This window comes from Bombina bombina, chromosome 4 (assembly GCF_027579735.1).
Source record: "Bombina bombina isolate aBomBom1 chromosome 4, aBomBom1.pri, whole genome shotgun sequence".
Classification (NCBI taxonomy): Eukaryota; Metazoa; Chordata; class Amphibia; order Anura; family Bombinatoridae; genus Bombina; species Bombina bombina.
The window spans coordinates 26,430,296-26,448,007 of record NC_069502.1 but is presented as its reverse complement, the minus strand read 5'-3'; the positions used below and the strand labels follow the sequence as shown (position 1 = coordinate 26,448,007).

Here is a 17,712-nt window from a genome sequence, read left to right as displayed (position 1 = left end):
TAAATATACAGTTAGTAACAACATATACATATAGAGTGAGTAAAAACATATAAATATACAGTGAGTAACAACATATAAATATACAGTGAGTAACAACATATACATATACAGTGAGTAACAATGTATAAATATATAGTGAGTAACAACATATACATATACAGTGAGTAACAACATATAAATATACAGTGAGTAACAACATATAAATATACAGTGGGTAACAAGATATAAATATACAGTGAGTAACAAGATATAAATATACAGTGAGTAGCAAGATATAAATATACAGTGAGTAACAACATATAAATATACAGTGAGTAACAAGATATAAATATACAGTGAGTAAAAACATATAAATATAGAGTGAGTAACAACGTATAAATATACAGTGAGTAACAACATATAAATATACAGTGAGTAACATATAAATATACAGTGAGTAACATATACATACACAGTGAGTAACAATATATAAATATACAGTTAGTAACAAGATATAAATATACAGTGAGTAACAACATATAAATATACAGTGAGTAACAACATATACATATACAGTGAGTAACAACATATAATTATACAGTGAATAACAAGATATAAATATACAGTGAGCAACAAGATATAAATATACAGTGAGTAACAACATATAAATATACAGTGAGAAAAAACATATAAATATACAGTGTGTAACATATAAATATACAGTGAGTAACAAGATATAAATATACAGTGAGTAACAGCATATAAATATACAGTGAGTAGCAAAATATAAATGTACAGTAACAACATATAAATATACAGTGAGTAACAGCATATAAATATACAGTGAGTAACAAGATATAAATATACAGTGAGTAACAGCATATAAATATACAGTGAGTAACAACATATAAATATACAGTGAGTAAAAACATATAAATATACAGTGAGTAACAACATATAAATGTACAGTGAGTAACAAGATATAAATATACAGTTAGTAACAAAGATATAAATATACAGTGAGTAACAACACACATATATATATATATATATATATATATATATATATATATATATATATATATATATATATATATATATATAGTGAGTAACAAGATTTAAATATACAGTGAGAAACAAGATATAAATATACAGTGAGTAACAAGATATAAATATATAGTAAGTAATAACATATAAATATACAGTGAGTAACAAGATATAAATATACAGTGAGTAACAACATATAAATATACAGTGAGTAACAAGATATAAATATACAGTGAGTAACAAGATATAAATATATAGTGAGTAATAACATATAAATATACAGTGAGTAACAAGATATAATTATACAGTGAGTAACAAGATATAATTATACAGTGAGTAACAACATATAAATATACAGTGAGTAACAACATATACAGTGAGTAATGACATATAAATATACAGTGAGTAACAATATATAAATATTCAGTGAGTAACAACATATAAATATAGAGTGAGTAACAACATATAAATATAGAGTGAGTAACAACTTATAAATATACAGTGAGTAACAAGATATAAATATACAGTGAGTAACAAGATATAAATATACAGTGAGTAACAACATATAAATATACAGTGAGTAACAAGATATAAATATACAGTGAGTAACAACATATAAATATACAGTGAGTAACAAGATATAAATAAACAGTGAGTAACAACATATAAATATACAGTGAGTAACAAGATATAAATATACAGTGAGTAATAACATATAAATATACAGTGAGTAACAACATATAAATATACAGTGAGTAACAAGATATACATATACAGTGAGTAACAACATATAAATATACAGTGAGTAACAATATATAAATATACAGTGAGTAACAAGATATAAATATACAGTGAGTAACAAGATATAAATATACAGTGAGTAACAACATATAAATATACAGTGAGTAACAACGTATAAATATACAGTGAGTAACAAGATATAAATATATAGTGAGTAATAACATATAAATATACAGTGAGTAACAAGATATAATTATACAGTGAGTAACAAGATATAATTATACAGTGAGTAACAACATATAAATATACAGTGAGTAACAACATATACAGTGAGTAATGAAATATAAATATACAGTGAGTAACAATATATAAATATTCAGTGAGTAACAACATATAAATATAGAGTGAGTAACAACTTATAAATATACAGTGAGTAACAAGATATAAATATACAGTAAGTAACAAGATATAAATATACAGTGAGTAACAACATATAAATATACAGTGAGTAACAAGATATAAATATACAGTGAGTAACAAGATATAAATATACAGTGAGTAACAACATATAAATATACAGTGAGTAACAAGATATACATATACAGTGAGTAACAACATATAAATATACAGTGAGTAACAATATATAAATATACAGTGAGTAACAAGATATAAATATACAGTGAGTAACAACATATAAATATACAGTGAGTAACAACGTATAAATATACAGTGAGTAACAAGATATAAATATACAAAGAGTAACAAGATATAAATATACAGTGAGTAACAACGTATAAATATACAGTGAGTAACAAGATATAAATATACAGTAAGTAACAAGATATAAATATACAGTGAGTAACAACGTATAATTATACAGTGAATAACAAGATATAAATATACAGTGAGTAACAAGATATAAATATACAGTGAGTAACAACATATAAATTTACAGTGAGAAAAAACATATAAATATACAGTGAGTAACATATAAATATACAGTGAGTAACATATACATACACAGTGAGTAACAACATATAAATATACAGTGAATAACAAGATATAAATATACAGTGAGTAACAAGATATAAATATACAGTGAGTAACAACATATAAATATACAGTGAGAAAACACAAATAAATATACAGTGTGTAACATATAAATATACAGTGAGTAACAAGATATAAATATACAGTGAGTAACAGCATATAAATATACAGTGAGTAGCCAAATATAAATGTACAGTAACAACATATAAATATACAGTGAGTAACAGCATATAAATATACAGTGAGTAACAAGATATAAATATACAGTGAGTAACAGCATATAAATATACAGTGAGTAACAACATATAAATATACAGTGAGTAAAAACATATAAATATACAGTGAGTAACAACATATAAATGTACAGTGAGTAACAAGATATAAATATACAGTTAGTAACAAAGATATATATATATACAGTGATTAACAACATATATATATATATATATATATATATATATATATATATATATATATATATATATATATATATACAGTGAGTAAAAAGATATAAATATACAGTGAGAAACAAGATATAAATATACAGTGAGTAACAAGATATAAATATATAGTGAGTAATAACATATAAATATACAGTGAGTAACAAGATATAAATATACAGTGAGTAACAACATATAAATATACAGTGAGTAACAAGATATAAATATACAGTGAGTAACAAGATATAAATATATAGTGAGTAATAACATATAAATATACAGTGAGTAACAAGATATAATTATACAGTGAGTAACAAGATATAATTATACAGTGAGTAACAACATATAAATATACAGTGAGTAACAACATATACAGTGAGTAATGACATATAAATATACAGTGAGTAACAATATATAAATATTCAGTGAGTAACAACATATAAATATAGAGTGAGTAACAAGATATAAATATACAGTGAGTAACAACTTATAAATATACAGTGAGTAACAAGATATAAATATACAGTGAGTAACAAGATATAAATATACAGTGAGTAACAACATATAAATATACAGTGAGTAACAATATATAAATATACAGTGAGTAACAAGATATAAATATACATTGAGTAACAAGATATAAATATACAGTGAGTAACAATGTATAAATATACAGTGAGTAACAAGATATAAATATATAGTGAGTAATAACATATAAATATACAGTGAGTAACAACGTATAAATATACAGTGAGTAACAAGATATAAATATACAGTGAGTAACAAGATATAAATATACAGTGAGTAACAACATATAATTATACAGTGAGTAACAACATATAAATATACAGTGAGTAACAACATATACAGTGAGTAATGAAATATAAATATACAGTGAGTAACAATATATAAATATTCAGTGAGTAACAACATATAAATATAGAGTGAGTAACAACTTATAAATATACAGTGAGTAACAAGATATAAATATACAGTGAGTAACAACATATAAATATACAATAAGTAACAAGATATAAATATACAGTGAGTAACAAGATATAAATATACAGTGAGTAACAACATATAAATATACAGTGAGTAACAAGATATACATATACAGTGAGTAACAATATATAAATATACAGTGAGTAACAAGATATAAATATACAGTGAGTAACAAGATATAAATATACAGTGAGTAACAACGTATAAATATACAGTGAGTAACAAGATATAAATATACAAAGAGTAACAAGATATAAATATACAGTGAGTAACAACGTATAAATATACAGTGAGTAACAAGATATAAATATACAGTAAGTAACAAGATATAAATATACAGTGAGTAACAACGTATAAATATACAGTGAGTAACAAGATATAAATATACAGTGAGTAACAAGATATAAATATACAGTGAGTAACAACGTATAAATATACAGTGAGTAACAAGATATAAATATACAGTGACTAACAAGATATAAATATACAGTGAGTAACAAGATATAAATATACAGTGAGTAACAAGATATAAATATATAGTGAGTATCAAGATATACATATACAGTGAGTAACAAAATATAAATATACAGTGAGTAACAAGATATAAATATACAGTAAGTATCAAGATATACATATACAGTGAGTAACAAGATATAAATATACAGTGAGTAACAGCATATAAATATACAGTGAGTAACAAGATAAAAATATACAAAGAGTGTGAAGATATACATATACAGTGAGTAACAAAATATAAATATACAGTGAGTAACAAGATATAAATATACAGTAAGTATCAAGATATACATATACAGTGAGTAACAACATATAATTATACAGTGAGTAACAACATATAAATATACAGTGAGTAACAACATATACAGTGAGTAATGAAATATAAATATACAGTGAGTAACAATATATAAATATTCAGTGAGTAACAACATATAAATATAGAGTGAGTAACAACTTATAAATATACAGTGAGTAACAAGATATAAATATACAGTGAGTAACAACATATAAATATACAATAAGTAACAAGATATAAATATACAGTGAGTAACAAGATATAAATATACAGTGAGTAACAACATATAAATATACAGTGAGTAACAAGATATACATATACAGTGAGTAACAATATATAAATATACAGTGAGTAACAAGATATAAATATACAGTGAGTAACAAGATATAAATATACAGTGAGTAACAACGTATAAATATACAGTGAGTAACAAGATATAAATATACAAAGAGTAACAAGATATAAATATACAGTGAGTAACAACGTATAAATATACAGTGAGTAACAAGATATAAATATACAGTAAGTAACAAGATATAAATATACAGTGAGTAACAACGTATAAATATACAGTGAGTAACAAGATATAAATATACAGTGAGTAACAAGATATAAATATACAGTGAGTAACAACGTATAAATATACAGTGAGTAACAAGATATAAATATACAGTGACTAACAAGATATAAATATACAGTGAGTAACAAGATATAAATATACAGTGAGTAACAAGATATAAATATATAGTGAGTATCAAGATATACATATACAGTGAGTAACAAAATATAAATATACAGTGAGTAACAAGATATAAATATACAGTAAGTATCAAGATATACATATACAGTGAGTAACAAGATATAAATATACAGTGAGTAACAGCATATAAATATACAGTGAGTAACAAGATAAAAATATACAAAGAGTAACAAGATATAAATATACAGTGAGTAACAACGTATAAATATACAGTAAGTAACAAGATATAAATATACAGTGAGTAACAAGATATAAATATACAGTGAGTAACAACATATAAATATACAGTGAGTAACAAGATATAAATATACAGTGAGTAACAAGATATAAATATACAGTGAGTAACAACGTATAAATATACGGTGAGTAACAAGATATAAATATACAGTGAGTAACAAGATATAAATATACAGTGACTAACAAGATATAAATATACAGTGAGTAACAAGATATAAATATACAGTGAGTAACAAGATATAAATATATAGTGAGTAACAAGATATAAATATACAGTGAGTAACAAAATATAAATATACAGTGAGTAACAAGATATAAATATACAGTAAGTATCAAGATATACATATACAGTGAGTAACAAGATATAAATATACAGTGAGTTACAGCATATAAATATACAGTGAGTAACAAGATATAAATATATAGTGAGTAACAAGATATAAATATACAGTGAGTAACAAGATATAAATATACAGTAAGTAACAAGATAAACATATACAGTGAGTAACAAGATATAAATATACAGTGAGTAACAGCATATAAATATACAGTGAGTAACAAAATATAAATATACAGTGAGTAACAAGATATAAATATACAGTGAGTAACAACATAGATATAAATATACAGTGAGTAACAACATATAAATATACAGTGAGTAACAAGATATAAATATACAGTGAGTAACAACATATAAATATACAGTAACAAGATATAAATATACAGCGAGTAACAAGATATAAATATACAGTGAGTAACAACATATAAATATACAGCGAGTAACAAGATATAAATATACAGTGAGTAACAGCATATAAATATACAGTGAGTAACAAGATATAAATATACAGTGAGTAACAAGATATAAATATACAGTGAGTAACAACATATAAATATACAGTGAGTAACAAGATATTAATATACAGTGAGTAACAAGATATAAATATACAGTGAGTAACAAGATATAAATATATAGTGAGTAACAAGATATAAATATACAGTGAGTAACAAGATATTAATATACAGTGAGTAATAACATATAAATATACAGTGAGTAACAACATATAAATATACAGTGAGTAATAACATATAAATATACAGTGAGTAACAACATATAAATATACAGTGAGTAACAAGATATACATATACAGTGAGTAACAATATATAAATATACAGTGAGTAACAAGATATAAATATACAGTGAGTAACAATATATAAATATACAGTGAGTAACTACATATAAATATACAGTGAGTAACAAGATATAAATATACAGTGAGTAACAAGATATAAATATACAGTGAGTAACAACATATAAATATACAGTGAGTAACAACATATAAATATACAGTGAGTAACAAGATAGAAATATACAGTGAGTAACAACATATAAATATATAGTGAGTAACAACATATAAATATACAGTGAGTAACAACATATAAATATACAGTGAGTAATAACATATAAATATACAGTGAGTAACAACATATAAATATACAGTGAGTAACAAGATATAAATATATAGTGAGTAACAAGATATAAATATACAGTGAGTAACAAGATATTAATATACAGTGAGTAATAACATATAAATATACAGTGAGTAACAACATATAAATATACAGTAAGTAACAACATATATATATACAGTGAGTAACAACATATAAATATACAGTGAGTAACAACATATAAATATACAGTGAGTAACAAGATATAAATATATAGTGAGTAACAAGATATAAATATACAGTGAGTAACAAGATATTAATATACAGTGAGTAATAACATATAAATATACAGTGAGTAACAACATATAAATATACAGTGAGTAACAACATATAAATATACAAAGAGTAACAACATATAAATATACAGTGAGTAACAACATATAAATATACAGTGAGTAACAACATATACATATAACAGTGAGTAACAACATATAAATATACAGTAAACAACTACATATAAATATACAGTGAGTAACAACATATAAATATACAGTGAGTAACAACATATAAATATACAGTGAGTAACAACATATAAATATACAGTGAGTAACAACATATAAATATAAAAAGAGTAACAAGATATAAATGAAGTGAAGGGAGCCACTTTAGCAGATAACAATAATTTCGGTTACCCCAATAAAGTGCTAAATAATTAATATGTTGAGATACTCTGATCACACAAAACAGATCACAAATTACATTATTGCACTCATTTCATTTCCTAAATGTGAAATATGTTTAAGGGCAAGATATGGACATCTGAATATTCTTTCATTTTTACAATAAAGTATTTCACATTTATACAAATTAAGAAATGATTGACACCAAATAAAAAGGAAAGGGTTAAATTGCCCATGATAATTTACATTTTTAGGACCAATAACAAACTACAAACACAAGTCAATTATCAGTAACAATGTATCTGATTGTAGTAATGTTTCCCACCCTTGTTTGCTTGTCATTATTATGATTATTTTGCCACTGGGTTTGTCTATAATAAGCCTGTAAAAAGGCCACGTGCTGAGTGTGGGTAGTTATATGTTTAACACATTTATATTGGTGACTAAAATGAAAACACAAAAAATCACACCCTGTGTTTTAGACAATTAGTTGAGGAAAAGAAATATCTCTAAGGCAAACTGAAGGGTACTCCCAAAGCTCAGGGCGGTATTTGGGCTGTATCATTGACTTATCATTTACATGGGAAAACTTGTACCAACCCTCACTGCAGTTTTATTTTGTAGCCCATAGACAGAGGCATTTAAATAAGCAGCCATTGTATTAGAAAGTGAACCTTTGTCTGATGTGACTGAGAATACATTTGATCATTTTACTAAGCCAGAGAATAGAGGTAACAAATACAACTAGAAGTTAGCAGTTTTGTTAAAAAGTCAAACTTTTTCCAGCAATTAAATCATTTCAGTTTTTCACAGCTAAGTAGACATAGACAGAGAGACAGATACAACAATAGTAACACTATTTGCATTGCATTTAATAATCTTATTGTACAAATGTTTTTCATTGTAGTGAAGCCTGGTAGCTGCCCAGCTTCATTAAAAAACTGTATCCTTCCGATTCCGGCACCAGAGTGTGAAAGTGATGGGGACTGTCCAGATGCCAAGAAGTGCTGCACCCAACAGTGTGCAAAACAGTGCTCCGACCCTGATGTACTGTAAGTAGACACTAAAGAGTATTATTAGCCTACGTTTACCCCGTAGAGTATTATTAGCTTACAATACACAGCACCGAGTATCATTATCCAACAGTTTACCCCATAGAGTAGTATTAGCCTACAGTACACAGCACAAAGTATCATTAGCCAACAGTTTACCCCATAGAGTAGTATTAGCCTACAGTACACAACACAGAGTATCATGAGTCAACACTACAGAGTATCATTAGCCTACAGTTTACCCCATAGAGTAGTATTAGCCTACAGTACACAGCACAAAGTATCATTAGCCAACAGTTTACCCCATAGAGTAGTATTAGCCTACAGTACACAGCACAAAGTATCATTAGCCAACAGTTTACCCCATAGAGTAGTATTAGCCTACAGTACACAGCACAAAGTATCATTAGCCAACAGTTTACCCCATAGAGTAGTATTAGCCTACAGTACACAGCACAGAGTTCCATGAGTAGACACCACAGAGTATCACACACCACAGAATATTATTAGCCTAAAATTTACCCATAGAGTAATATTAGCCTATAGTACACAGCACAGAGTATCATGAGTAGACACTGCAGAGTATCATTAGCCTAAGTTTACCCAGTAGACTAGTATTATCCTACAGTACACAGCACAGAGTATAATGAGTAGACACTAAAGAGTATTATTAGCCTAAGTTTACCCTGTAGAGTATTATTAGCTTATAATACACAGCGCCGAGTATCATTAGCCAACAGTTTACCCCATGGAGTAGTATTAACCTACAGTACACAACACAAAGTATCATTAGCCAACAGTTTACCCCATAGAGTAGTATTAGCCTAAAGTATACAGCACAGAGTATCATTAGCCTACAGTTTACCCCGTAGAGTAGTATTAGCCTACAGTAAACAACACAAAGTATCATTAGCCAACAGTTTACCCCATAGAGTAGTATTATCCTAAAGTACACAGTACAGAGTACCATTAACCTAAGTTTACCCTGTAGAGTATTATTAGCCTACAATACACAGCACAGAGTATTATTTGCCTACAGTTTACCCTATAGAGTATTATTAGCCTACAGTACACAGCACAGAGTATCATTAGCCTACAGTTTACCCCGTAGAGTAGTATTAGCCTAAAGTACACAGCACAGAGTATCATTAGCCTAAGTTTACCCCATATCGTATTATTAGCCTACAATACACAGCACAGAGTATCATTAGCCTACAGTTTACCTTGTAGAGTAGTATTAGCCTAAAGTACACAGCACAGATTATCATGAGTAGACACTACAGAGTATCATTAGCCTAGAGTTTAACCTGTAGAGTATTATTAGCCTACAGTACACAGCACATAGTATCATTAGCCAACAGTTTACCCCATAGAGTAGTATTAGCCTACAGTACACAGTACAGAGTACCATTAACCTAAGTTTACCCTGTAGAGTATTATTAGCCTACAATACACAGCACAGAGTATTATTTGCCTACAGTTTACCCTATAGAGTATTATTAGCCTACAGTACACAGCACAGAGTATCATTAGCCTACAGTTTACCCTGTAGAGTAGTATTAGCCTAAAGTACACAGCACAGAGTATCATTAGCCTAAGTTTACCCCATATAGTATTATTAGCCTACAATACACAGCACAGAGTATCATTAGCCTACAGTTTACCTTGTAGAGTAGTATTAGCCTAAAGTACACAGCACAGATTATCATGAGTAGACACTACAGAGTATCATTAGCCTAGAGTTTAACCTGTAGAGTATTATTAGCCTACAGTACACAGCACATAGTATCATTAGCCAACAGTTTACCCCATAGAGTAGTATTAGCCTACAGTACCCAACACAGAGTATCATGAGTCAACACTACAGAGTATCATTAGCCTACAGTTTACCCCGTAGAGTAGTATTAGCCTAAAGTACACAGCACAGAGTATCATTAGCCTAAGTTTACCCCATAGAGTATTATTAGCCTACAATACACAGCACAGAGTATTATTTGCCTACAGTTTACCCTATAGAGTATTATTAGCCTACAGTACACAGCACAGAGTATCATTAGCCTACAGTTTACCCTGTAGAGTAGTATTAGCCTAAGGTACACAGCACAGAGTATCATTATCCTAAGTTTACCCCGTAGAGTATTATTAGCCTACAATACACAGCATAGAGTATCATTAGCCTACAGTTTACCCCGTAGAGTAGTATTAGCCTAAAGTACAAAGCACAGATTATCATGAGTAGACACTACAGAGTATCATTAGCCTACAGTTTAACCTGTAGAGTATTATTAGCCTACAGTACACAGCACATAGAATCATTAGCCTACAGTTTACCCCATAGAATAGTATTAGCCTACAGTACACAGCGCAGAGTATCATTAGCCTACAGTTTACCCCATAGAGTAGTATTAGCCTAAAGTACACAGCACAGAGTATCATGAGTAGACACTACAGAGTATCATTAGCCTACAGTTTAACCTGTAGAGTATTATATGTCTACAGTACACAGCACAGAGTATCATTAGCCTACAGTTTACCCCGTAGAGTAGTATTAGCCTAAGTAAACTGCACAAAGTATCATTAGCCAACAGTTTACCCCGTAGAGTAGTATTAGCCTAAAGTACATAGCACAGAGTATCATGAGTAGACACTACAGATTATCCTTAGCCTAGAGTTTACCCCATAGAGTAGTATTAGCCTAAAGTACACAGCACAGAGTATCATGAGTAGACATCACAGAGTATCATGAGTATACACCACAGAATATTATTAGCCTACAATGTACCCATAGATTAGTATTAGCCTACAGTACACAGCACAGAGTATCATGAGTAGACACTACAGAGTATCATTAGCCAACAGTTTACCCCACAGAGTATTATTAGCCTACAGTACACACCACAGAGTATTATTAGCCTACAGTACTTACCAGAGGGTATTATGAGTAGACACCACAGAGTATTATTAGCCTACAGTTTACCCTGTAGAGTATTATACACGTACAGTACACACCAGAGGGTATTATGAGTAGACACCACAGGAAATAATGATCAATGAGTATACACCACAGAATAGTATTAGGCTAGAGTACAAACCACAGAGTATTATTAGCATATAACACACACCACAGAGAATCATGATCCAAGAGTAGACACCACAGAGTATTATTAGCCTAAGTAGACACCACAGAGTATTATTAGCCTAGAGTACACAGTACAGAGTATAATTGCCTAAATTAGACACCACAGAGTATAATTAGCCTAAATTAGACACCACAGAGAATTTTTAGCCTAGATTAGACACCACAGAGTATTTTTAGCCTAGATTAGACACCACAGAGTATTATTAGCCTAAATAAGACACCACATAGTACAATTAGCCTAGAGTAAACACCATAGAGTATTATTGGCCTAGAGTACACACCACAGAGTATTATTAGCCTAGAGTAGACACCACAGAGTATAATTAGCCTAAATTAAACACCGCAGAGTATTTGTAGCCTAGATTAGACACCACAGAGTATTATTAGCCTAAATTAGACACCACATAGTACAATTAGCCTAGAGTAAACACCATAGAGTATTATTGGCCTAGAGTACACACCACAGAGTATTATTAGCCTAGAGTAGACACCAGAGAGTATAATTAGCCTAAATTAGACACCACAGAGTATTATTAGCCTAGAGTAGACACCAGAGAGTATAATTAGCCTAAATTAAACACCACAGAGTATAATTAGCCTACATTAGACACCACAGAGTATTTTTAACCTAGAGTAGACACCACAGAATATTATTATCCTAGAGTACACACCACAGAGTATGATTAGCCTAGATTAGTCACCACATAGTATTTTTAGCCTAGAGTAGGCAACACAAACTATAATTAGCCTACAGTAGTTACCACAGAGTATTATTAGCCTACAGTACACACCACAGAGTTTTATTAGCCTAGAGTAGACACCACAGAGTATTATTAGCCTAGATTAGACACCGCAGGGTATTATTAACCTAGATTTAACACCACAGAGTATTATTAGCCTAGATTAGACACCACCGAGTATTATTAGCCTAGATTAGACACCACATAGTATTTTTAGCCTAGAGTAGGCAACACAGAGTATTATTAGGGTACAGTAGATACCACAGAGTATAATTAGCCTTAATTAGACACCCAGAGTATTATTACATGCTTTTATGTCATATTAAAATGCATTTATTCAAATTTCATTTTTGTCCTGTCTATCCCTTTAATGACCTGTGTAAAAATGTGTATTTATTGCTTTTCAGCTCTTATTGACTTCACTGGGCAGAAACAATCTTCTGCTGTAAAATGATAAATACAAAAATATTACAGTTTTGCACATTTTGTTCTGGCTGAAAATGATTAACCCCAGCAATGATAGTTTTCTCTCTATTTGTTACTGTAATAACTGTGTAACTGGAACATCACCTTTTGCTATAGTAAGGAAGGCTGAACCCTTCCAAGAGATGATATCAAGCAACTCAAACCCCAAGGCCTGTATAGAAAGATCAAAGGCTACCATCCTATGTAGATAAGACAGGTGATACCTGATTATTTTGTTGTGGTGAATTGACATTTGGTGTTTGCTAATAACATTCTATCTTTGTATAGTTTATTAGAGAGTATCCCGAAATTGGAGTGACTACAAGCAAGAGACTGATGACAACGGACCCAATGGAACAGAATCTTATGTTGGCTTCCTTTTACGTAAAGCTGTACAGACCCCTTGTGAAACATCAGCTGTGAATACAACTCTGTGCATCTTACACAATTGTGTCCTGTTATACAGTCTTGTTTTATGTCTCTGGAATACATAGCTAAGGCTTAATATAGGGGATCTGTAATATTTAAAAGGATTAGAGGTTTTCCGTCTGCTCTTTTTTCTGTATATGAATATTGTAAACAATAAATCATTATTAATATGCAACCACAGTCATGTTTATTATCATTTCTGCTCTGGAATTTACTTTTATGTTTAACCCCAAAACAAGCACTACAGTGACTTCTAAAAAAGGGGAGCCCCCTCTCTCAAATGTGTTTATCAGAGGAAGAGCTAGGAATCAGTGATCACCTGACATATAGTCATATGGAACTACATCAATAAGTGGGGTGTGCCCTAAGTTGCCCCCCACAATACATATGTGTATCACACTGGTGTATTTGCGTATGGTGCATGAGATGTATATGTGTCACACTGGTGTATGTGCGTACGGTGCATGAGATATATGTGTGTCACACTGGTGTATGTGCGCATGGTGCATGAGATGTATGTTTGTCACACTGGTGTATGTGCGTATGGTGCATGAGATGTTTGTGTGTCACACTGGTGTATGTGCGTATGGTGCATGAGATGTATATGTGTCACACTGGTGTATGTGCGTACGGTGCATGAGATATATGTGTGTCACACTGGTGTATGTGCGTACGGTGCATGAGATGTATGTGTGTCACACTGGTGTATGTGCGCATGGTGCATGAGATGCATGTGTTTCACACTGGTGTATGTGCGCATGGTGCATGAGATGCATGTGTGTCACACTGGTGTATGTGCGTATGGTGCATGAGATGTATGTGTGTCACACTGGTGTATGTGCGTATGGTGCATGAGATGCATGTGTGTCACGCTGGTGTATGTGCGTATGGTGCATGAGATGCATGTGTGTCACACTGGTGTATGTGCGTATGGTGCATGAGATGTATGTGTGTCACACTGGTGTATGTGCGTATGGTGCATGAGATGTATGTGTGTCACACTGGTGTATGTGCATATGGTGCATGAGATGTATGTGTGTCACACTGGTGTATGTGCGTATGGTGCATGAGATGTATGTGTGTCACACTGGTGTATGTGCGTATGGTGCATGAGATGTATGTGTGTCACACTGGTGTATGTGCGTATGGTGCATGAGATGTATGTGTGTCACACTGGTGTATGTGCGTATGGTGCATGAGATGTATGTGTGTCACACTGGTGTATGTGCGTATGGTGCATGAGATGTATGTGTGTCACACTGGTGTATGTGCGTATGGTGCATGAGATTTATGTGTGTCACACTGGTGTATGTGCGTATGGTGCATGAGATTTATGTGTGTCACACTGGTGTATGTGCATATGGTGCATGAGATTTATGTGTGTCACACTGGTGTATGTGCGTATGGTGCATGAGATGTATGTGTGTCACACTGGTGTACAGTGACGTGCAGTGACGTCAGAGGCTGGTGAGGCAGTGGCTAGGATACGCCTTCATTCTTTAGATATCCTTTTGTTGAAGAAATAGCAATGCACATGGGTGAGCCAATCACATGAGGTATCTATGTGCAGCCACCAATCAGCAGCTACTGAGCATATTTAGATATGATTTTCAACAAAAGGACATCAAAAGAATGAAGAAAATTAGATATTAGATGTAAATTGGAAAGTTATTTAAATTTGCATATGGGTTTCATATGGGTTTCATGTCCCTTTAAATGGTGTCTTGGAAAACTGGTCAACTTAGTAAACATCTGATTTTAGTCTAAAAGGATTGTAACAGGGGAGGAAGAGAGACAGAGAGAGAGAAAGAGACCATGGGGGAGAACAACACATAAGGAGAGAGATGGATAGATAGAGAGAGAGACACACACACACACAAGGGGGGGGGGGGGACCACTGCATTTTAAAGTAATAAAATAGCAGAGCTACAGAGAGTTCAGAAAATGATTCTATAATTTAGTGTGAAGTACAGAGGCAAGCTGCTAAGTTAGTGGATGTAAAGTTTGAGTAAACAAAATACAAAAACGACCCTGCTGTAAAAGAGTAAAAAAACACTAAACCACATTCATTAAATGATCATTTCTTTCATGTAATTAGCAAGAGTCCATGAGCTAGTGACGTATGGGATATACATTCCTACCAGGAGGGGCAAAGTTTCCCAAACCTTAAAATGCCTATAAATACACCCCTCACCACACCCACAATTCAGTTTTACAAACTTTGCCTCCCTTGGAGGTGGTGAAGTAAGTTTGTGCTAGATTCTACGTTGATATGCGCTCCGCAGCAGGCTGGAGCCCGGTTTTCCTCTCAGCGTGCAGTGAATGTCAGAGGGATGTGAGGAGAGTATTGCCTATTTGAATGCAGTGATCTCCTTCTACGGGGTCTATTTCATAGGTTCTCTGTTATCGGTCGTAGAGATTCATCTCTTACCTCCCTTTTCAGATCGACTATATACTCTTATATATACCATTACCTCTACTGATTCTCGTTTCAGTACTGGTTTGGCTTTCTACTATATGTAGATGAGTGTCCTGGGGTAAGTAAGTCTTATTTTCTGTGACACTCTAAGCTATGGTTGGGCACTTTTATATAAAGTTCTAAATATATGTGTTTAAACATTTATTTGCCTTGATTCAGGATGTTCAATATTCCTTATTTCAGACAGTCAGTTTCATTATTTGGGATAATGCATTTGAATATTAAATTTTTCTTACCTTTAAAATTTGACTTTTTTTCCTGTGGGCTGTTAGGCTCGCGGGGGCTGAAAATGCTTCATTTTATTGCGTCATTCTTGGCGCTGACTTTTTTGGCGCAAAAAAATTCTTAGTCATTTCCGGCGTCATACTTGTCACCGGAAGTTGTTTGTATATGCGTCATTTTTTTGACTTTTTTTGCACCAAAGATGTCGGCGTTACCGGATGTGGCATCATTTTTGGCGCCAAAGCATTTAGGCACCAAATAGTGTGGGCGTCTTTTTTGGCGCTAAAAAATATGGGCATCATTATTGTCTCCACATTATTTAAGTCTCATTGTTTATTTGCTTCTGGTTGCTAGAAGCTTGTTCATTGGCATTTTTTCCCATTCCTGAAACTGTCATTTAAGGAATTTGATAGATTTTGCTTTATATGTTGTTTTTTCTATTACATATTGCAAGATGTCTCAGATTGACCCTGGATCAAAAGCTACTTCTGGAAAAACGCTTGACTGAGTTCAGTCCTACCAAAGCTAAGTTCATTTATTTTAAATGTTATGAATGTTTATCTTTAGCTATGGTTTGTAATAAGTTATTATGATAAACTTTTACATGCAGAATCCATTAGTATTTATGCTTTATATATTGCCATTCTTTTTACATCTTATGTACAAGAAATATTTAGAAGATTTATAAGAAATATTTTTCTGATTCTATTTTAAAGGCTTTGTCTGACATTGTGCCTTCTAATAAAAAAATTTAGGTCTTTTTCACTTCTTTTTTAATTATTGAAGTTTCAAATGACCAACAACATTCTGATTTATCCTTCTCTGATGATGTTTTTTTCTCATTCAGAATTTTTTTCATCAGATATTGACACTAACAAATCTACTTTTTTATTATTTTTTTATTAAAGTACATTTGTTCTTTGTTGAAAAGGTGTTGATTATTTTGGATATTAAGGTAACTAGTTTTTTTTTCAAGACTAGCTAACA

At 31.1% G+C, this 17,712-nt stretch overlaps 1 protein-coding gene across 2 annotated transcripts in view; it reads left to right on the top strand.

The window, feature by feature from the left end:
* Positions 1-14,204, top strand: part of LOC128655855 (WAP four-disulfide core domain protein 3-like) — a 52,072-nt gene extending 37,868 nt beyond the window's left edge. For both annotated transcript variants that reach the window (XM_053709426.1, XM_053709427.1), the window contains exons 6-7: positions 9,107-9,251; positions 13,884-14,204. In XM_053709426.1, the coding sequence (XP_053565401.1) occupies positions 9,107-9,251; positions 13,884-13,914 (176 nt within the window). In that variant the 3' untranslated portion in view covers positions 13,915-14,204. The remainder of the gene's footprint in view (positions 1-9,106; positions 9,252-13,883) is intronic.
* The last annotated feature ends 3,508 nt before the right edge of the window (positions 14,205-17,712 follow it).